This window comes from Alligator mississippiensis, chromosome 5 (genome assembly GCF_030867095.1).
Source record: "Alligator mississippiensis isolate rAllMis1 chromosome 5, rAllMis1, whole genome shotgun sequence".
Taxonomy (NCBI): domain Eukaryota; kingdom Metazoa; phylum Chordata; order Crocodylia; family Alligatoridae; genus Alligator; species Alligator mississippiensis.
Window position 1 is genome coordinate 154,530,798 of NC_081828.1, and position 23,244 is coordinate 154,554,041.

At 43.9% G+C, this 23,244-nt stretch overlaps 1 protein-coding gene and 1 non-coding gene across 2 annotated transcripts in view; both read left to right on the forward strand.

Moving 5' to 3' along the window:
- CPVL (carboxypeptidase vitellogenic like) overlaps nt 1-23,244 on the forward strand; it is a 114,361-nt gene that overhangs the window by 66,934 nt on the left and 24,183 nt on the right. Inside the window, 1 exon segment of the mRNA XM_059729359.1 lies at nt 13,014-13,209. Coding sequence (XP_059585342.1) covers nt 13,014-13,209 — 196 coding nt within the window.
- Nucleotides 19,535-19,701, forward strand: LOC132251088 (U1 spliceosomal RNA). Its single transcript, XR_009462888.1, has one exon. It is a non-coding gene; the product is annotated as a U1 spliceosomal RNA (small nuclear RNA).

The window sequence follows — 23,244 nt, forward strand, 5'->3', positions numbered from 1 at the left end:
TGCTAGGTTTCTTAGAGTTCAGCAGCTTGTAACTCCATTTGTAACAAACATTTAAAACTTTTAAGGGAAATTCAATTAGTAAATTTGTAATTATTCTCTGAATAAACTATACTTTTAAATTTAATAAATATATCAAACATGATAACTTTATGAGCAAACCAAGTTATACATAATACATTTTATGTTCTTAAAGTATCGAAGTGAATTCAGATCTGCAAAGGGCACTAAGAAAATAAGTAATGCATATATTTCAATTCCCCCCCCCCCCCCCAAAAAAAAAAAAATAGGGGAAAAATGTTTTGAAGCCATGGAAAAAAAAATCCAGAAATTTTACATCTCTACCCACAACTCCCTTCCCAATATCCCCTGCCCCTACTATACCATTCACCCAGCTCACCCTCAAGTGCCCATGTTGCTGTATTACCCTGCCCCCAGGGTTGGAGACAGGGTGCATCTACATGTACATTAGTGTGCTTTTGCTGATGCACATAAAATTTAGTACCAACCTCCAGTATGAGGTACTAAATAAATGTGCACTAGGCTGTGCTGCTGCACTACTGCACAGTAGTGCAAGCGCATGCTTTTTAGGTGGTGCTTATTGCGCTGTAGCCTCTTCTACTGAGCATTAGTGTATTAACACAGTTTTTGACATGCCACTTTAATGCACAGTAGGATGGGATACTGAGCATTAAAGTACACATGTAGATGCACATAGAAAGCAGCAGCCAGAGATGGGAGGGGTAGCTCAGAGCCTCCTGCAGCTGTTGCAACCAGAGTGATGAAGGGAGTACAAGCCAGGCAGGCGCCTGGGGGCCACAATTTAACCCCTCACAGGCCTATAATTGGACAGCCATGATATAAGCCTGATACAAACGTTGCTGTGGCCTGAGTCTAGCCATGTCTGTTCCAAGGCTCTGCACCTTGTAAGTTTTTTTTAAGCCTTAAGAGATCACTAAAGGACCCTAATGCAGAAGACCACAATGTAATAAGTAGTATGGCTTGCAGAATATTCTGTTAGAAGGAGGCTCTGGGGAGCACTTTGCTGGAAAGTTTGCATTATCAGGGCAAAAAAACCCGAGTTTATTCCTGAAGGAGGGCAGAGGAATTATTCAACGAAAGGTGGATTAATAATTTTTGTGATGCCAGTGAAAGAGTGTATGAATGCATGCAAGCATTCACTCTAAATCTTATGTTGTAACTAATGAACTGCCTTATAGGAAAGTGAAAGTCCTTTCACTGCATAGAAGGAAGAAGACACATCTTCAAGAAAAGCCTGAGGCCCAGTAAGGAAGATGGGAAGATGTTTAATATTGTTTGGGTTATATTCCACCCTGAAAAGCATGGACTTCTGCTTTGATAGAAGTCAGAGCACCGTAGCAGCTTACAAGCCTCTAGGACAAGGTGGGCACTTATTTGGGCTGGAGGACCACATAAGGAGTTTTGGTGAGCAGTTGCAGGCTGGATCAGAAACTTCTCCCGCCCACGCACCTGCAACAGCTCACCAAAATTCCCTAAGTGGCTGTGTCCTGCACTCAGCTGAGATGGGGCCATGGGTGCAGGGGCGATGCGCAGGGGGTGCATGTGGGTGCACGTGCACCCCCTGAGCATGGTGGTGCACCCTGTACAGAAAGGCACCACCAACACTGTTGGCATCACCTGCAGGCAGTCACTGCTTGCCCCCCGCCATGCCACTGACACTGCCGGCAGCATCTGTGGGCAGTCAGCGATCTCCACTAGTCGCCACCAACACTGCCATCAGCGCCTGCGGATGGTCACTGACCTCTGGTCAGCACTCGCCACCCTACCTCGTGCCAGCACTGGTGGTGTCTGCAGGAGCTCCTGCTTGCAGCTGCTGTGCTCCCGCTGCCACCGTGCCCCCCCAGCCGCCAGGGGTATGCGTTGTTCATGCACGGGTGGGCGGGGAACTTCATCTGGGAGCAGGATGGGTGGGCAGGGACAGGATCAGGATTGCAGGGCAATGACAGTGTGAGACTGGGGCCTGGGGCACAGGCATGATCTGCTGCCTGCACATCTCTGCAATAGGCTCCAGTTCCATGGGCAGGGGCATGAAGGGAGCAGATCTTGGCTCTGCCCATTGGCTTCACACTGTTACTACCCAGTAATCCCAGGGCCTTCATAAAGGCTGACTGGGACTCATACAGGCAGTGTGTGTGGCTGGACAGATGAGATGGAGCTGTGGATGGGCAGAGAGTGGTGTCCATGAATGGGACAGGCAGGTGGAGCCAAGGCCAGAACTGGGGCTGGGATCAGGATCATGAGGCTGTGACAGTCAAGGGTCAGGACCCAGGGCAGAGCTATAATCTGCTCCACACATGTTCCTCCTGCAGAACCAGTGCCCATTGCAGGGAAATGCTGGCAGCAGATTGCAGCTCTGCCCCAGGCCCTGGCCTTACAATCCTGATCTTGGCCCTGATCCCACCCACCTGTCCTCCTCCCAGACGCCAATTCCCGCCTACCCGTGGCTCCATTGCATCCACCCAGCCAAGTGCACCCTGCCCACATGGGTCCTGAGCTATTCTCCATAGAGACCCTGCCCTCCCTCTCCCGCCAGCACACCCAGTAGTAGGTGTAGGGTAGATGGGCTGGGGTGCCCAAGAAGTGGGACCAGGTCCAGTAGTAGTGGTAGAGATTGGCAGTGGCAGCCAGAAGGATCTACCTTCCGGGACTGCTGGGAAGCGAGTTGGGCTGCTGCACTGGCCCAGCTGTGCTGCACACCCTGGGGGTGGGAGGACCAGATGCACATACCACAGCCCAGGCTGCCCCCTGCACCTGGACTGGGCAGGGCTGAGGGACCCATTCTGGGCTGGACAAAATCCCTTGGTGGGCGGGATCTAGCCTGCGGTCTATATTTTGCCGACTCCTGCTTTAGGACAGTGGTTCTCAACCTTCTTAGACTTAAACCAGCCTATGTTAGATTCAAAACACCCCTCATTAGACTCACTGTGGGAAAATGCCAGCTCCGAGCTTTCACTCATTTTTTTTTTACTATGGATAAATTATAGAGTCCTTTTATTGTTGCAGAGACCTCAGAAAGACCACAGCAGGTCAGAATATTTTTAACACTATGGATTCCTATTTGAAATTTCTGGGTTTATCCTGTGAATCATGTCTGCACACCTAATAGTGCTAGGTGTGCACTTTTTGTGGGATGCTTGACATCAAGGCACCTCAGGGTGCCACAGCACTGTGGTTGAGAATCACTGCTCTAGGAAAGCTGAGGCCCAGCTTTGTAATGCATGCAATGGGATGCATGGGCCCAGTTGCTTTAATAGTTGCTATCTGGAATTTTACCTTCTTTTGTCACCATCATTTACGAATGAACTTCAAAACACTAATGGTATTTCACAGCAATGTTGTGATCAATTTTAGGAGGATAAGAACCTATAATGCATACCAGACTGTAATTGTACACTGCCCCTCAATACTGTCACTCTCATTGTTAATTTTGTTTCATAGTCTGTTTTCAGGAAACAATCAGGAGAAGGGTACCTTCTAATTAGCTCATCCCTATGTTTAGGGACCTACCCAAATCGAGGTGGCAGATAGGTGATTTTGCAGGCCAATTGCAGCACTGGTTGCCATTTTTACAGGTTTATTGCAGTGGACACCCTACTATGTCTCTGATTAGCCAAGGGGACCCAGCCCCTCACTGCTGATTGGTAGAGAGATGCATGGTGGGCAGCCATCCCAGTCAATCAGTGGTGAGGGGTGGGTGGGGTGAGGGGGCATAGCTGCCATCTTGGCTGCTCTTCTTCATGCTGGTGGCTTCCCCTACCCCCTCCTATAATGGGTTGTGAGGCCAGGTGTCAGTGGCCACGAGGACTACTGGCTCCCACTAGGGAGCCAGCATTTTATTTATATTTTTTTTTGGGAGGGGGGGGGAGAAGAGGGTTCGTTCAGGACATAATGCAGACGTGCCTTGGACCCAAGGTGGGTCATTCCAGCCTGCTACTAGAAAATGTTGCCAACCATTGTTGTAAAGGATAGGCACAAATCAAAATGCTTAAGTAATGTTGACATTTTATTTTTTGAAGTGCTAGGGAAATATATTTTGACTTACAGTGAAGTTCAGGCTACAAGCGTAAAGTCTGCCAGCAGCAGTCCCACAACCTCCTTTTCTTGTTGTCTAGCCTTTCTGCTCACCATTTCCTGTCCCTACGGGTTGTACCCTGAGGTGGGCATAGGAGAGAGGTAATTTGCCAATTAGTTGCAACAAGGGCTCTGATCAGAGAATGGAAAACATGGTATGGGTGGCTTTGCTTCAAGATAAGATACAGATGGAGGATTCAAGATAAGATATAGATGGAGAGGGATGGCTCCTGTGGCTGAGTCTAGTTAAATCTAAGTCTAAGTAGACACATGCCCTCTGTGACCCATCTTCCCAGCTTAAGAAATGCTCCAATAGCAAAAAGTGGCTTAAGAAGCAAGAAAGAAAAAAAGAAAAAAAAATACTGAGAGAGGTAGAAAGATCTGGAAAATTAAACAGAATTAATGTCACCTCCTGTACTGACTTCCTCTGGCCTTGTCCCTTTCTAATAATAGGGACACTGAGTTGAAGGATTTTTTATCTATCACGGTAAAGTGCTTTGACATCATCTGAACAGTGAAGAATGCTATGGAAAAACCTTCTTAACTCAAGAATTTAATGACTTTGATTTTACATTTGCATGGCTGGAGCTGTTAAATGTTGCTTTAGTCTTTGGCAGGCTCGCTATTAATCTAGGCAACACTTGTATAATTCATTATATTGTCTGCCTGGAAATGGCAAAATTATTCTTAATTGGCACCTAAAAAGTGTCAGAGAAAGATGCTATATTTTAGGGAACTGGAGAAGACAGTTAACTTAGTTGAATCCTTAATTTATCCTAATTAAATCCAAATCCTTATCATATTTAATGTGGACAATTATTTCCAGATTGTCTCCAATAATTTTACAAGGGTAGAACATCCCTCAAACCAGTATCTTTCATGATTTAAAGTATTGCTTTCTCTCAAACTCTAGTATACAAGAGCTGGATTTTTTTAACAATTAAAATGTAAGGAAAATGAACATTAACAGATACCAAGAAGCTTACATGGATGAGAAGATATCCCCCCATCAGGAGTGTGAGAAACTCCATTTTGACTTGTGCTTTCTGAGAAGTCAGAGAAAACTGTAGGAACTATCGAATATTTCAGAGTTGAAACTTCTGAAATTTCAAATGTTTTAATATGTCTTTCTTTGCTAATATAATAGAGCTGATTGTAAGACTTTACCAGATCTCACTGGGAAGTTGAGTGCTACAGTTACATTTTTGTTTTCTCAATCTGCTAATTGTTGAAAGCCTAACTTCCTGTCATAAAACCAGAAATTACATTCTAACAGAATTGAGTCAATATTTTTATTCAAATTTTGGCTTCTCTCCATGAGTCATTTACAAATAGATCATTTATTTTTGACTGTTCTGTAACTTTCTGAATTCTTGTCCTCTAACTTGTTTCAGTATTTAATTACAAATATCCAAAATTTGAAATCAAAGCTATTATTAATAATCCGTGGTTTTGCTGTGCTCTTAACATAGTTAATGAATATTATCCAAACCTGCCTTGTTCCTGGAGTTGGCCTTGATTGTAATATTTCTTCTGTTCTCTTCTTGTGGCATACTATTGTTTTTAAGACCATTTTATTTTGTTGTAAAGACCCTAAATTTGTAGACCATTAAGTAGGGCTTTGTGTCTTAAGGTATAGGGGGCAGAATGGGCTGTTTTTGTGGGCTGTTTTGGATTTGAAGGCTAGTCTATGCTTGGCCCTTCCAGTCCTAAATAACTGTTCCTAGATAATTTTGGGGCTGAATCCTGAAAATACTCAAGTCCTATCCAATTATATCATTACTGTGCATCTTCTTGTATGATAAAGGATTCTTTTTATGTGAGGGTGTGTGCTATTTGGCCTTTGACCTTGGCTCTTTCTAGGAATGCTTATTTTATCTAGTTCTTTGCCATCTCACAGTACAGGAGGGTGCTCAGTGAGCACCAAGGGCACGGGTGGGGGAGCACCATTCTGCTTATCTCACTTGACCCCAAATTTGGTGTGGCATTGCACTGCCCAGCTCCTGTCTCCAGGCAGAGGCTGCCAGCCCCCCCCTTTGCCCCCCCATCCTTCCCCTGCTGCAAAGGGTCCAAGAGGGGAAGGGGGTAGGGATGGGAGCATCATTCTGATTGCTCCACTTGGCCACCCCTCCCTGACTCCCAGATGTATCAATTGATACAGCACTACTTTGCCTAGCTCTTGTGGCCAGGCAGAGGCAGTACAGAGCTTCCTCTGCCACAGTAAAGACTCCCAATAGGGGAGATCCTGGTGCTCCCTCATAGTTGATGGCTGGGGTGGGTGACCCCTTGCCCCACCTTTAGTTATGTTATTGCTTATCTGTATGCTGCTGGCTGGGATGTCATGGGACCTACTCAGTTTGACTGCCAAAGCATGTTAAAGAATATTATATGATACCCTTTGCAATCACAATAGATATGTATACTAGGGTTGTGAGATGCTTCAGTAGCCGATTTGATTCAACAGAGATTTGGTCTGATTTGGGGACCTAATCTAAAAATCCAAATTGAATGGGGAGACCAATTAAAAGCTCCAAATCGATTCAAAGCATCCAAATCTATTCAGAAAAGATTCAGCTGCTTCGAAGATTCAGCCATAGATTAAACAGAAAGATGACACAGCTGCCTCCAGCTGGCAAGTCTGTTGGGGTTGAGGGAGGGGAGAGGGAAGGGGCTGGGACAAGCTGCCCTGCCGGGGGTGGGGGGCATGTTACTCAGGGAGGAGGGAGGGGGTGCGTGGGATGTGGGTGCAGCAGCACTGGCAGCGGGGGTGCTGTCCTGCTGCCGCTTGCCTAGCCAGGGTGGGGGGGGGGTCAGGATAGGGGCACAGCGGAAGGAGGCAAGCGGCAGAAGGGCATATCCCCCACTCCCAGTGCTGCCACGCCCACATCACAGAGCCCCCTGAACCAGCTGGGCAAGTGACAGCAGGGCAGAGCCCCCGCTCCCAGCTCTGATGCAGGCACACTAGTGCTGGGATGTGGCTATGCCCTGCTGTCACCCGGAGCGAGCCATGCCTGCATTGCAACCCCCTGCCCTCCTGAGGCTGGGCAGGGGATGGGGCTGGGCAGGGCAGCTATGGGGACTTCTCCCATGGCTCCCCGCACTGGGACAGAGGCAGGCACAGATGGAGGAGCTGTGGAAGAAGTACCCATGGCTGCCCTGCTTGGCCCCAACCTCCTGGTACTTTAAAAAAAAAAAAAAAGCCCCGCAATCACTGGCTCTGGGGGCAGTAATCAGGGCCTCTGTGGGCTCATGGCAGAGCCCCCCCCCTTGCAGCGCTGGGCAGAGGGGGGCAGCGGGGACCACCTCCCCCCACTTGCCACATGAACTGCAGCTGTTGCACCACGCGGGTGCAGCATGGCTTGGCATGATGCCACTTGCTGTATGGGAGCTGAAGCAGCTTCAGCAGTCAGCCAGAGCCCAGCACCGCTCAGCCCCAGCTCCCAGACAGCACGCAGTGGCCTGCTAAGCTGGGCTGCACCCACAACATGGGGCAGCTGCCAAGCGGGTGCCAAGCAGTGGGGATGACCCCCCACTGCTCGTGGTGGGGGGGGGGGAGAGGGCTCTGCCACAAGCCCTCAGGCACTATTCCCTGCTGCTGCAGGCGGTGAGTGCAGGGCTTTTTAATTTTTTTTTAAAGTGCTAGGAGGTTGGGGCTGGGCAGGGCAGCCATGGCGGCTTCTCCCATGACTCCCCGCACTGGGACAGAGGCAGGCACAGCTGGAGGAGCTGCGGGAGAACCTGCAGCCGCCCAGCTGTGCCTGCCTCTCCCTGGCCAATCTGAATCAGCGCCAAATCTCTGATTCTGATTTGGACAAATAAAACAAGGACAGTGATTTGAATCACCGAATTGAATCACTGTCCTCTGACTCGGCCGAATCTGAAACGAATACTTTCCTATTCAAACAAACCTAATCCATACCCTCACTTAAAACAAACATTTAAAAATTGCAGTAAGAAGATTATTCATAATTAAACATTGGATGTGCTCCCTTCTATTAATATTCTGAAATAGTCGTATCAATTTTAGAGTTTTAGAAAATATTCCTACCCTTATACTCTCTTGGCAGAATAGTTTGGTAAAAATTAGCACAAAGGTATGAACACAAAGTACATTTCTGAACCCAAATGTGGATAAATTTCTGCAGTATTCCTTCAGTAGTATCTTAATGTAATTTTAAAATAATGTACTGTCTGAGAATTGAGTGAATAGTATCACTTCTATCTTCCTCATTCTTGGTAATGAAAGGGACCAAAATCTGCAAGGGATTAAAATAAAGAGATTCTTTTCAGAGGAAGGAGGAGGTAACCCTGAAAGTACTGGGTAGTATCTGTGCTATGTGTCATACAGAACTCTTGTTCTGAAAGCACTGGGAAACACAGTGGATGTCTCAAAACATACAACATCAGTTCTCCTTAGGACTGTATATTGCAACATTACTGTTTAAGAACCTAAAGAAAGCATTTACAATTCTGTACTTTAATCTGATATGCACATACAGAAAAGTCTTGAATCTATGAGACTGCTCACCTCTTTGGGCTCTTCTTACTATTTTTAATATATCATAAAACAAAACACAATACTCCTGTAAGCAAAAAGCATTGCAAGTGACTAAGTGAATTTAGCAGTAATTTCCTACAGCAACATAGTCAGTATATATTATAATGATTGAGGTCTCCTGGATATCATAACTTAGTGCACTGTGCATCTGCTTCAACTTCAGCACAGCTATTGCCTGAGCAAATAAAAGATACATACAGTAAATGGCATTGTTTTTGTATTTCTGTCTAATCAGCCAAAACACTAGATTTAAAATCCAACTCCTCTAAACACATTTTGTCTTTACTGCACTTCACATTAGCTTTCAAGATGTGAATCATACTCTTGGTATCTAGTTTAGCTTTAATAAACTAAGGGAAGATTTCTGGAAAGCCTGTTTGCACTATGAATTGCATGAAGGCAAAAAACCATAATGCAGCAAACTGCACAAAGCCAAAATGACTATTTTAGAATGGCCATAAGCTTTTTCCAAATTATCTAGAAACACAGGCAGGAAAATGAAGAAATATCCAGCACTTCCTTACCGACGTTTCATTATCTTACCAGCTCTTGGGGTGTTTTAGTCAGTGAATCAGTGTGTCACATTTAGTCAGTGTTCAAAATGGAGATAGAGAGCGGCCAACTGTGGTTACTCTGCAGCCTTAAACAACTTAGGCTGCTGTTCAATCACTTCCTCAAACAGGAAACCACAAAATATTAGAGATTAAGGTCACTAGATCTTTGGGAAAGGAGCATTAGCTTGTCTGCAAAGTACTATGTCCTGTAAGTGGACACAGTTACAATAATGTAACTAATTAAAAATGCAGAAGAAATAAGATTGCCAAATACAACTTTCTCTCCCTTTTAAAACAGGGGGGGTCTGAAACAACTTTAATCTGTTTGTGTAATTATGTAAGTAGGAATATTTAGGAAGATGTGACTTATTTTCATGGTATTATCATTTACCTGTTTTCTCAGGTCAAAAATTAGATCTGGGAGAAAGTAACAATTTTCTATTGTTAACCACATTTAGAATGGAGACGAAACATGTCTTGTGGTCAGTCTCCAGAGCTGTTTGTTTATTCTAGTAAGTCTCAAGTTTAAACTTTCTGCTGCACATTTGTTTCATATACAGACTGATCTCCTCTAAAGTACAGGTTACATTTTCTGCAATTTTTCTGTGACCCCAAAGGTTTGCTTTTTTATTATAGGTACATTATTTAATGAATCCAAATGGAAAACTTAACTGTATACCCAATATTGTAGCTAGAGAATGGTCTGAAATGCACAAGTGTAGTTAGAGAACTGTCTGAAATGCTGAGATAACAAATCCTTCAAACCACAAATTTTATTTTCCCATCAAGCTTATATTAAAAGTAAATAAATAATGTCCTGGCAAAGTTTTCCTTTTCCCCAGTCTCTTTATGGAGAACCCTGTGCAAAGTTAATACAGAACTTGATAGTTCTAGCCTCCTTTGTCTCCCTGAGGCCATCTCACATGTGCCATTGATCATTTGGAAATCATGAGGTAGATCCCAAATATCAGGAAATTTAGCTTGGAAATTAGGAGACTTTCTTAAAACAAGCAAAAACATAAAAACAATTTGCATTCTTGTTGTATGCCTCTTGAAGTCTGTGCCTTTAGTTTTGCATAAACATTACTCTGCATCCCTGGAGGCTAGGGAACAATTTTTTTTTTTTTTTAAGCAGAGGAGGAAGAAACCCCCCCCACAAATCTTGTGACACTAGATCCTCAGCAGTTATGAGGCCATGTTACTGCTCATTCTCCTGGGATAGGGACAAATGCTAGCTCTCCCCCTCACAACATTTTTGGGAAAAAACTCCCCAAGAGCAAGTCCTAACATTTTTCCTTTGTAAAGAAAGGATAACTCTCTTTTCTGGTTTCTACCATGAAAGTCTGGAATAAATCTGTCTTGTTTCAGTTAGCCAACTCTTAAATTTATTTAAAATTAAATACCTGGCATCAGTCAGAGTGCATTTATATATGTATTCAATCAAACGTTATTTCTGCTAAGTGTGGAAGACAGAATATCTTTAATACAAGCATCATTACTTAGAATCTGTCTTGTTGCCAACCTGCCTCAGAGCTGGTCTGCACATGAATTGCACTAATGGACTCTCAAAGCTGTATGAAGAGGCAAGCTGACTTCCTCAATAGGGGCTGTTTGCCATAGATGGTTGCGGATACAAGAAGTGTTGTATGGCTGACACGGGGCCTGGCCATAATGTTGGATCTGGCATATCTCAAGACATTCAGAAGACATTTTAATGGTTGTTACTTGGGAAGCTGATTGAGTTTCTGAGGTTCAGTACTATACCTAAATATGTAGCCTAAGGCATGTTTGTACAATAGGGACCAAAATACTGGCAGAAATAATAATCAATGACACACATTCCTATAAATAAGGGAAAAACAGAAGAAAGAAAATGACTTTCTGAAAATGTAAAGCATGGTAAACAGATGATACAGCAATTAAAATATAAGCTTTGACTGCCTATTAATAAAATAGCATTTATGATAGAGAAGAGTGCTTATTATTTGCTGAATTTAATTGGTCCATCATATACTGTATTACTTTATAACCTAGGATGCATGCCCACAGCTCTGTTTTCCACAAGGATATTGAAGATGCACTGTGCATTTTCTTGGAAAAAATATTATATGTAATGTTCCTTTCTGAGAATACAGGAGTGATAATTCTGATGTGTCAGATTATTTCTTATGAACAGTAATTCTTGACCAGGATGATGATATATTGAGAAATGTCATTCTAGAGAGTGATTTGTAGTTAGTTTTAGGATTACATTGGAATCTATTTGCTGGATTATCTCTGCAGGTGGTAAAATTTTTATAACTTGTAATAAATGCATCTGACCCAGTAACTGACTTTATAGTAACAAGCAACAGCAGTGCTTAATGACAGTTTAGACTTAGGAGACTTAAGTGTTTAAAAAAAATTCCAGGAAAAGTCTTACGAGTTACAAAAGCACAATCGTGACTGTATAATACTGTTCTGTATTCTAGCCTGTACACTAGAGCATAACACAGATATAATTGCTCCCATACTGTTGACTATAACAGCTGCAGATTTCTTTTCTGAGGCTTTTTAGCATAGCTCCTTCATTTAAACAATGCAATTATTTAACTGAACTAGCCTGGATGAGTCTTTTAGGAGGTTTTTAGTCTCCTTAGAATGTTTAATAACTCACATTTTAAAATAGCATAAAGGACATGTGTTCATATTCTAGAGATACTTAAGTCTCTATCCTGACTTTTATCCTTACCAGTATGACCCTTACCAGTAATGACTTTTATCCTTATCCTTACTTTCTGGATCTTTATTTTGATACAAAATATGAGTACTTCTTAAGTATGGGATTTGTATATAACCTTTGACGGGAGTGGAGAACTTTTTTTTTAATGTGATAAGATACTTCCTTATGTTTCTAAAGTAACTTGCATGCTTAATTTGAGGATTCAATCATTTCTTTACTCCGGCCCATTCACAAGTCAAAAATAAACAACCTCACCCTCTCTCCTATACTTCCTTACATGAGGGAGAGTGTTGGAAGAGACCCAGTGGCCTACATCATAAGTTTCTTTGTGGATATTGGTGCTCCCACCTTTATCCTGTATCTTTTTTGCCTATATACATCTAAGTCAAAGTAATCCTTGCTACTTTGTTGCTTCCACAGACATGAGTAATGATGGTTGGTAAGATTTTTACTGGAGTCCTGGCTGTTACACTTCTGCAACTATTGAGTGAGAATAGCTTAATATTTTGTTTAACCTGTGGCTGCATTAGAAAGACTGGTTTACTTATACCTGAATTTTTGCACTGAGAATTAGTCATAAAAATAGAAAAAAGGACTTATCGCTTACATGAGTCATAACGAACCCTCACCCCCAAGAAAACATGCTAGTAGCATGATTTCTTAAGGAACTGAGCTTTTGCTTTGATCTCCTCATGGAAGCTAACGGGAGTTTACAGGGAAAGTAATGGTAAACTTGCAATAACTGGATTTCTTGTGTCTTTTGATGCTAGTTTGGCCATAGAATGAAAAATAAAATGTTGGCATTGGCTCTTGATCTTACAAACTAGAAAAACTGAAAGTCTGCACTGTACCTCTAGGATGCACAACACTGGTTTTGGTCCTGGGAACAAAGATGCTTTAAATATTCTTTGCATGTTTGAGATTCTGGACTGATAGACCCTCTAGTGTAAATCACCAAGCTCTGTTACTTTCAAATGCACAGAATTGGGAATACTGAAGATCTAAACTTTGTTACTTGAACTTTAAAGCTTCTCAAATATTCTGTGCCGTCTCCTTTGTCTTTTCCCAGGTATTGCTATACAGTGGACAGCTGGACATTATAGTAGCAGCTCCATTAACAGAGCACTTTCTGCCTACTGTGCTATGGAGCAAAGTGGAAGACTACAAAAATGCTGAAAGACTTGTATGGAAGATCCATCCCCAAGATAAGGAGGTAGCTGGATATGTGCGTCAAGCTGGTGATTTCTATCAGGTAGGAAAAGGCAGTCTTTTGGATATACTCGGGATCTTATCCTATGCACTTAGTTTCCTAATTCTAAAAGAGAAAGTGCACTGTATAAGCATTTTTACACATAAATCTGCATATATGCAAGGAAAGGTAGAACTGCTAAGAAAAATATTAATAAAAATAGCATATATTTGTTTTCTAGAGCTGTCATTGACACTTTAGTGACTCTGCATGATTCAAATTTACTGTGTTACATAGCTGGAGGGGTGGGTTATACTTAGTTATGAAAATTTAAGTTTTCAGAGTTAAGTAATCCTATGGACAAATAATGGGGGAAGACTGCTTAGATGGCTCTTGAAGTCCTTCATAACCCCATGATTCTATGATAATGAAACTAAAAAATCTCTTTAATCCCAGAATGGCACCACAGACTATCTGGGGATCTAATAAAGGGCAAGAGCACAGTAATGCTCCTACATAATGTAAAGGATCAAGCCAACAAGACTTTTAGTGAGAGAACTGAGTTCCAAAAGAAAATGTGATCTCTTCTTCATAGATTTCATAGACATTATAGACGAAGGGACCTCATAGATGAAGGGACCTTAAAGATCATCAAGTCCAGCCCCTCGCGCCAGGGGTAGGAAGTCAGCTGGGGTCAAAGGTGTGCGGGCTGGGAGCGGTCCGAGGCTTTTGGGGGTGCGCGGCGGGCTGTGGCCGAGAGCCCGCAATGGTAGGGCGGGTACTTTTGCATGACAGACTAGAATTAGGCACGGACTCATAGCGGTTAATTAAAGATTGTTTTAACTTACACCGTAGGTGGTCACGGTGCAGGCAGGAAAAACTTTCTTGAGTTGCAGTTACAGACAAACACAAGTGGAGTTTGCTAGGCTCCACCGAAGATACAGGCACGGAGTTTGCTAGGCTCCGCAAAAACAAACTTGACAGAGCTCTGGATACCCTTGACGAGCGTGCAAAACCGTAGATACGTCTTAAAAATTTAACGAATGAGACGGGAAGAGGTTGGTGGTTGATCAGGCCGCCGAACTCCTCTGAGACGCAAAGTTTCTATTACTCTGCCGTGTGCTCAGAGTCCCCACGAGATGGTTGTGGAGTCCTCTACAACTTGGGCGGAAACTGCTCAAACCTCTTATACAATTAGCAAGCCAATCACTAGCCGCCACATGGGAATAATTTAGAAACAGCCAATAGTGGGAAACAAATTCACATACGGGTGGCGGGAACTCCTTTGCACCAGGGTTTTCTCTCTGCAGCTGAGAATTGCACTGTGCAAAGAAAGCTCCATGTGGCGGGAAATAATTCTGCAGTGCCGAAGCGCACACACAATCATTGGGTCATGCAAAAGGATCTCAGCAAGATAAGTATCCAAACGCTTCTTGAATGAGTCCATAGTAGGTGCCTGCACCACCTCTGGAGGAAGTCTATTCCAGGTCTGTACTACCTCTGGAGGGAGTCTGCTCCAGCTGCGGTCTCACCAGAATTGGATGCAGTATGCCAGCTGTGCCCAGAATTGGATACATACTCCAGCTGCAGCCTCAGGAAGGCCGAGTACAGCCCCAACCCAGCTGATAAACTGTAAAGCAAGGGTCAGCAACATACGGCCTGCAAGCTGAATCTAGCCTATACAGCTTTTAGATCAGACCTATGGAGTTTCTGACCACTGCTGCCATTTGTCCCTCTTGCCTAGCAATCAGTGTGGGCAACAGCCACACTGCCTTCCTCTCCCATTGTACAATGTGGGGGGAGGGGGAGAGGCTTTACCCATGCCGTGTGGTTGCGTAGCCAGTCGTGGCTGGGAGAAGTGGTGGAAGTGGTAGAAACCAGGTCAGAAGCACCAGCCCATCTCAGACCTAAGTCCAGTTTATCTGGCCTGACACTGCAAACCTTACTCTAAACCCACTGCTCTAAAGCTCCAATTCAAAAAGATATCTAATTGTTAGGACTGTTATCAACCTTAAAGCTTTAGTATGCATTTAGGCTCCAATTCAAAAGAATATTTAATGTGGAGAACTATATTAAATAAGGAAGGTTTCTTTGAATCCTGTATAACATCTCCAGTGTGAGCGCCCTCTTTCTTTTGTTTGGTGAGGCCACTAACATGGACAAACATATCCTTGAGGATAGAGACAGGTATGGGTTTGAGATTTCTGAATGAAGAACATGTTTATTTTCTTAAATAATGTTTGAAGCAGGATTTTGTAAAGCCTCTTGTATGTTTTTTCTGTTGCAACAGCTCTTTACATTATTTTAGTTATTTCATCAATTCTGCCTGGACACAAAACAATTAAAAAAAGAAGAGACAAATCATGCACACTCCCAGTGCTGTTAGCACCAGAATAATTTAATCTGTGACTTCCAGGATGCAATTCTGAGGGCTATAAAAATGGTCATCCCAGAGAGTATGGACATCATTGTCACGGCGTGGGGTCCCCAGGGATGGTTGTGATGACCCTAGGGCTCCATGACCGTGCGTGCTCTGCCCTGCGGGCACCTTATCTCACCTGTCATGTCTTGTTGGTTGAAATAATAAGTTGGGAGGCTGCCCACAAGTCTGTGTGGTCACAGTCCTGTTGAACCCCATTAGATCCTGCTGATGTTGGACCCCTTACTGGGTCTCACTCAAAGTCGGTGCCTCTTGAGACACTAAGCCTTACAGGCTAGATGCGTGGCTCCAAAACCACCCCTTTACCCCACCCCATGCCTCATAGGTAGTATTCAAACATTGTACTTCTGAGGCTTTGATCTAGCTCGGCCTCCTGTCGTCACTGGGCCCTCGGCCCGTCTGCGCACCCTCTCTGGCACACTGGGCTGTCGACACTGTATTGTGCCCCCCAACAAGGTCTCCTCTCCCCCAACAGCCTCAGTCCGGTCCAGCGGATCCAAATAACAACATTAATACAAGCCCCTGGCATAACAACAACAATCACCTTGCAGGTCATACCCTGCCCCTTTAAGGAGGCTAGATTCTCTCTCAACAATGTGCGCCTCCTAGCTCCAGATACTTTAGGAGCTTCTAGAGCCCTTTAGTCTTACCGGCAGCCAAATAGGTAACCAAGCAGCTCTGAGTTGTGTTTCTGCAACAGCTCCTTCCCCCTGGCTGCTGACCAAGAACTAACCTCCTGCCAGCCCCAGCCCTGGGGCTTATATGCCCAGGGTCCTGCTTCCTTCCGGTCAGCTGACCAGCAGGTGACAGCTAATGCCGTGATTAGCTTACTGCCAAGGCAACCTGCAGCTTTGGAGCCCTGCATAGTTCTCGGGCCTCCCTAGCTAAGCTGACTCTGTTCTTGAAGAAGCAGGCACACGTTAGTGCCCTGCAATAATCATCTATATTTATAAACTACTGTTTGAATTTAATCTCTCCTTACATTTTTTCCTCTTAAATTAAATAATTTCTTCATAGAATAGTATGGCATGAGCAGCAACATTGCCTCTAATCAAAAGTTTTGGGCAAACTGCAATATATGATTCATTTTTCCTTAAGTATAAAAGATACAATAATACCTAGCTTTTATAGAGCATATTTCATTTGTATGTCTCAAAGCACTTTACAAAGGAGGGGCCATCACCCAATTTTACCAATGAGAAAATTGGGGCACAGGCAAATGTAATGACTTACCTAAGATCACACAGCAAACCAGTAGTTGCATCAAAAGTAGAACTCTAAGTGCCCAGCCTAGTGTTTTTATCCTGCTGACTGCAGTACCACCCTGTATAGTATTAAAAGATATTCTAACATTGCATAATGTGCAGAAAAAGAAATAAAGTTCACATGTGTTTGTGATAAATAAAGCATGTTTAACACTTCATCCAGGCTGTTGCATTTTATGTAGGCAATTTTAAAAGTTTGGCAGAGATTCTGTCTTCTTACTGCTCTATTCTATCAAATAGAATTGTTCTGCCATAACAAAGGTATTCTTTGTAAAGCATGGAGCTACAGACACTTTACATATAGCAAGTGTGTGGTAATGGAAAAAATGGACCATAATTATTTTGGACTTTCTTTTTAGCATCAGTTGCATAAAACAGAAGCATAAGCCTGTGCCTGCCATGGTAGAAAAGAAAATGTTTTTAAGTTCTCTTGTTCTTAACTTAAACAAACTACAGTATGTTGTCATGACCCAAAGGGTATGATTTTGTGTGTGCTTCGGCACTGCAGAATTATTTCCCGCCACATGGAGCTTTCTTTGCATGGTGCAATTCTCAGTTGCATAGAGAAAACCCTGGTGCAAAGGAGTTCCCAACATTCGCATGCAAATTTGTGTCCCACTATTGGCTGTTTCTAAATTATTCCCACATGGCAGCTAGCAATTGGCTTGCTAGCCGTATAAGAGGCTTGAGCAGTTTCTGCCCAAGTTGGAGGAGGAGAAGGAGGACTTCACATCTCGTGAAAAACTCTAAGCGCGCTGTGGAGCTTAATGAACCCAGTGTGTGCCTTAAGAAGGATACAGGGGCCTGATCAATCTCTAGCCTCTCCCCGTTGCCGCCTGATCCCTTGACGTACCCTTCCCTGCACGCTTTCGTGGAGAGTCACCTTTCAGACTCTCATCGTGGTATCCAGAGCTCTGCTTGGGTTATTTCGTCCAGTTGATTTGACAGGCTCGCGGTTCTAGAGCTCTCAGCCGGCCTTGGACCAGAGTTCACGGTTAGAACTCTTGTCTGCTCTTCTTCTTTTCTATCTGTAATTGCAATGCAAGCAAGTTTTCCTGCCTACACCGCGACCATCTACGGTGTAAGAAAAATAATATTTAATCAACCCTTACGCGTCCGTGCCTAATTCTAGTCCGCCGTGCTGAATTCCCCGACCCACGTGCCAGGGCTGCTGGCCACAGCCCGCCACGCACCCCCAAAAGCCTCGGACCGCTCCCGGCCCGCACATATGTTAGGGGCATCCTTTATATTAAAGAGAAGAGGAAAATGCTACCTTTAAACAGAATGTTAGAAAATTATGAATGAACAAATCAGAGTTCAAGTTCTTGTAGCTGGCTTGCACTTTGGTCTTAAAAGCAGTGCAGGACTTAGAGGGAAGGTCTTTGCCTATACTAAAAATGTACCTCTTTACTTAAGTATGGTTTTAAATTCAATCAGATTTTAACCCAGACAAGCCCCTAATTAAGATATACCAAAGTTAAGGTGCTATCAACTCAAATAAGGCAATGCAATTTAAGTGTGTAGTACTTTGTGTTTCATACCAATTTAAGTAAATCTATTTAAAGAAGTAAATCCACTTGAAATATTTAAACTGGCACATTTTTCTAGTATAGACTGGGTCAAAGAAAGGAGAAAGAAACCTAAGTACAGTACACTTTGTAAATTAATTTTATTTTGCAGTTCTCAAAGAAAGATATGCAATTTTTTTAAAACACTAAATGAAGTCAATGAAAATGTGAGGTCAACATATAGCATAGGGAGAAGCAAATAACTTATATAGGAAAGTATATGGATCTTATCACAACTGATTAATCTATATAGCACTTCAAGTTGTCAATTTTTTTTATGGTACTTTAAAGACTGACTACAGGAATTGAAGCTTCAAGGGCGCAGACAGAAGTGACAATTTTTGTCAGATCTGGCCAGAAGTCGGTCCATAGCCATGACCAAACAAGTGCATGGCTGCAGACAGTTTAAAAAATGGCCAATCAGATGAAAATCTGAACCCTCATTGCTTGAGGGGTCAGATGAAAACATTTCAAAACAGAGTGTTTTCTGTAACTTCTGTCTGCCCACCTTCCAGCCTATTGCTTCCCCCAGTGCCGTGTGAGTGCAAAAGCTGTACATGCACCACACAGAGCACCCCCAAGAGGCAGCCCAGCCAGGCATCGCTCTTCACCCCCATGCGCAGTGCCTGCTGAAGCTGCACGTCACTGGGAGCCAGCACCTGTGTGGGGCACAAGCGCCTGCTGGTGCTCCAGCTGTTGCCGGCAAGGGCTGTGCCATGGAGGGGGGGGGGGGTGTTTTGGGAGGTCTCCACACCCTGTCACAATCCCTCACACCCACACCTGACCGCCAGAGCTCTATGCTCCCACTGCCCCCCTCGGCATGGGTGCCACACTCTCTCAGCCCGTCACATATTAGTGTAGCCCCACCCTCCATAAGGTGGAACTGGACCAGGTTGCCCTGTGACATATCTGCATATGAATTTTTGGAGGATCCCAGGACTCATGAAAAGAACACCTAGTTCCAGTCATGAGTGGGGTGCTAATTAGCACCTGGATCCTTTGTGGAAGGTATATGGAGCACATACACAGGCTGAGCTGTCGAGTCACCATGGCCTGAAGTGCTGCTGACTCTTTTGGGACACAGCCCAATGAACTATATGGTAAATCATGAACTTTTTGGCTTTGGAGTAATATACCTAGCAGAGAAGATTGCACGATCATGAAGGTGGTTTTCCCAAGGTGAGGCCTGGCCCTTACACTTTGGGCAGGATGACCCCTGTGAGTTTCCCACATTTGGGGAAACTGAATTGGACAATTTTGTGGCAATGGGGGACTGCATTTACATTCCACCCCTGGCTTGCTCCTCAGCCTTCTGGCAAGGAGCAAAACTAAAGAGCATCTGAACCCCAAAGCCTCCAGGCTTGGGGCTTGCATGTAGGATAGCCCCCAAATCCATGGAAGGTATCTGAAGCCCGAGACTGCTGGGTCTGGGAGGGAGGATACTTGCCCAGTGGTAAAGCCATACAAACTTGAATGACTGAGCTCTAAGTCAGTTGAAATTTGGAACTTGACTATTGGGCTTCACCCAACAGAATTCAGAACTGATTTGGCCCTTGACATGAAGTTAAAAAAACCCAACTTAGTACTATATATAAGCAGGTGTAAAAGTGCTACTTAAATGTGTGTTTATGGTGTACTTGTCCTAAAATATGTAGTGGTTTTAAAAAAAAAGGCAGTATACATCAATTCTGGATGAATTAAGTCTGTGGGTACTAAATGCAAATTACTACAGGTGCGTTCATATTTACTCCTGGCTTCTTGTGCTCAGGGAAAACAGGATCTGCGAGTAAGGATGGGAGAAAGGGGCTACAAGGAGAAGTTGGAAGAGGAGGGGGCAGAGGGCTGCCTGATCCCCTAGATTTATATTCCCTGCTGAGGTGCAGTGGGAAGGGAACAAATGTAAGGCAAATAATAATTAGATTCTATACCTGGAAAACCGTAACAAATGTATACTTTTGCATAGAATATAATTACTAGGGGTTCATTTTATATTTGAGTAAATATGGTACTTTTGCTCATTCTCACACTATTTTATAAAGTCAGTGATTCTCAGTCAGCCATGGTACCCTGGGATGTCTTGGGATCCTTTCAAGGATGGTGCAAGGTGCTATGCAATGTTAGCACTGTTTGTTGTTTAGAGATGATTCCCAAGACAAACCCAGAGGTTTCAAATGGGAATTCACAGTGCTAAAAACATCCTGAATTGTCGTGGATTTTCTGAGTTCCTTGCAAAATAATTACTCTTTTCTTTTCTTTTTTTAACTACAGAAAAATGATGAGTAAAAATTAAGAGCTGGTATTTTCCAAGGGGTGTTTGTGCATCTAAACAGGTTGCAAATCACTAGTCTAGGTAGAACTACACAGGTCCTTAGACATTCTAATCTCTAAATAACATTTTTTGACAGATGTACTCTTGTGCAGAACTTGGATAATACTCAAGCCAACAGTCTTGATTTTAACTGGGACCAGTAGGTCTGTACTTAAGTACCTTGTTAAATACAAGACCCTTATGAGTATTTATGCATCACTGTTGCTGTTTTGCAAGAAACAGACATCAACAGCTCTAGAAAGCAACATAGGTTGTTTTTAATGGAAAAAAGAAACTGCTAAATAGATTTGGGAAAATTACTGCCAAGGGCAGCTAGTTCTCAGGAAGAAAAACCTGGCTTTATTGTGGTAATTGCTAAACTTAAAATGCAGGCACTTGCTTCCCACTATGAAGAGGAACTGGATCCCTCAAGTTGGATTTGATACTAATGTTGTGTGGTCTAAGTATTTTAAATTGAGTTTGTGCATATACAATAGGCTGCCAGACACTAATTTTTCACAAAGCTTATTCCCCTTTCAGCTATAAAGCACAACATACATCTACAGTATGTACACCTTTACAGATCCACTACTGAAAAACTTACCTACATGAGCTAAAACTTAAGATCAGACTGAACCTCCCTGTGAAACTTTAGGATTCTTGTTTAGGTAGCTGAACATTGCAGTGATTCAGGATTCCTTTGGTATTCAGAAATTCTAGGAAAAAAAAACCCCTTAATTGAAACCACAAAGCAGTTCCTTAAATAGAACACTATCCCAAGGTTTGTTTTTTTTTAATTCAGTTTTTAAAGTATCACTAGTGACTAGGGGTGCACCAATAGAGATTTTGGGGGCTGATAGATAGTTGATTTTTAAGGAGACATATCGCCTGATACTGATCTTATTTCCAAAACAGCTGCATGCAGCTGGCAAGTCTGTGGTGGTGGAAGGGGAGGAGCGAGGGAAGGGATGTTGGGGGGCAGATCAAGGCCCCCACAGTGAGGGAGGGAGTGGGGCAGCAGTTGGCACTGCCCAGCTGGGCAGAGTGGGGCTCAGGACAGAGCCACAGCTCATTCAGGAAGTGCGGGGCAGGAGGGCAGCTCCCGTCATTGCACACACCCCAGGACACTGGGGGGAGGTGGGGGCGGGCTGTGCCCCTGGATCTGCGTGGGCAGGGCAGGGTGGGCTGCAACTGTGGACTGGGGCTGTTCCTGGTGCATGGGGGCTGCGCTTGGGGCTGTGCCAGCACTGCGAAAGAGCTACAGCATGGCTGCAGCCCTGCCTTGTAGCCCCCCTCCCAGCACTGCCACCACCCACCCTGAACGCAGCCCCCACGTGCTGGAATTACAGCCCCAAGTGAGGCCCTGCAGCCCCCATGCACCGGGAAGACCCCAGCACAGCCCCAGCCTACAGCCCCCCCCCACAGATGCAAGGTCACACCCCATGCCCCCCAGGGTGTGCACAGTGGTGGCAGCCAACCCCACTTCAAAGCTGTGGCTCCTGAACCCCACCCCAGCTGGGCTGTGCCTGGCCCAGCCCCTGCCCCACTCCCTCACTCACTGCAGGGGGAGGGTGATCAACCCCTGCCATGCCACTTCCCTCCCCCCTCCTCTTCCACAACAGACTTCCCAGCTGCACAGTTCTCCAAGATGTCAGGCTGTGCTCCTCACCATCTACATGTTGTGCTGCAGATGCACACGTGCACGGGCACTTATTGGCTGAATTATTGGCCACATCAGGCTGATTTCCAATACAATCAATTTTCTTTGTATCAGTGCCGATCCAATATTGGACCAATGCATCAGTGCACCTCTACTACTGACCAATTCCAACCCATCAAAGCTGTAATTTTTGGTGTGTGCCTCTGTTATTTGTCCCACTGGCTTCCATCTGATCAGTTAAAAGATTCTTTGTTGCCTAATATGGTAAACATTGCTTATGCAATGTTTTAAAGAGGCAAGTGGTTTGTGGCATTTTCTTTAGGCAAGAGTGGAATCTTGCCTTTTATTATGTATTAAGCAGCCACCAAAATAATAACTGAAGTTTATGAGGACATCCAACTGCTGAATGTCACAACATTTTGCTTTTTTAGCATTCTCCAGTTGCAACTTGGCCTTGATTAATCCAAGCTTCCTATATATGGAAAACATATATGTTAATGTTTCTTTACTTGATCATTGTCCTCCCCCAATTTTAATTTTGAGCCAATTGTGAACATCGCATTTCAGCTATGTCCTAGCTGTGATTTTGTCAGTAATGCATTAAATGGGCGTGAAAGGATGTTTGCAGAAAATACTGAAATTAACTTCAGAATTTACTTTCATAAACAATTGAGCCACTGGCAGGATTCATGGAAAGTATGCACAAAAAGGTGTGCAGATTGCATACATGTATGCACCAACACACACACACACACACACACACACACGAGTGAAACTATTCCCCTCAAGCCCTAGTCACTTATAGAGTTTAAGCAATGACTGCATCACTTTTATGTTTGTAGAGCACATAGTACAGTGAAGCCTAAGTTT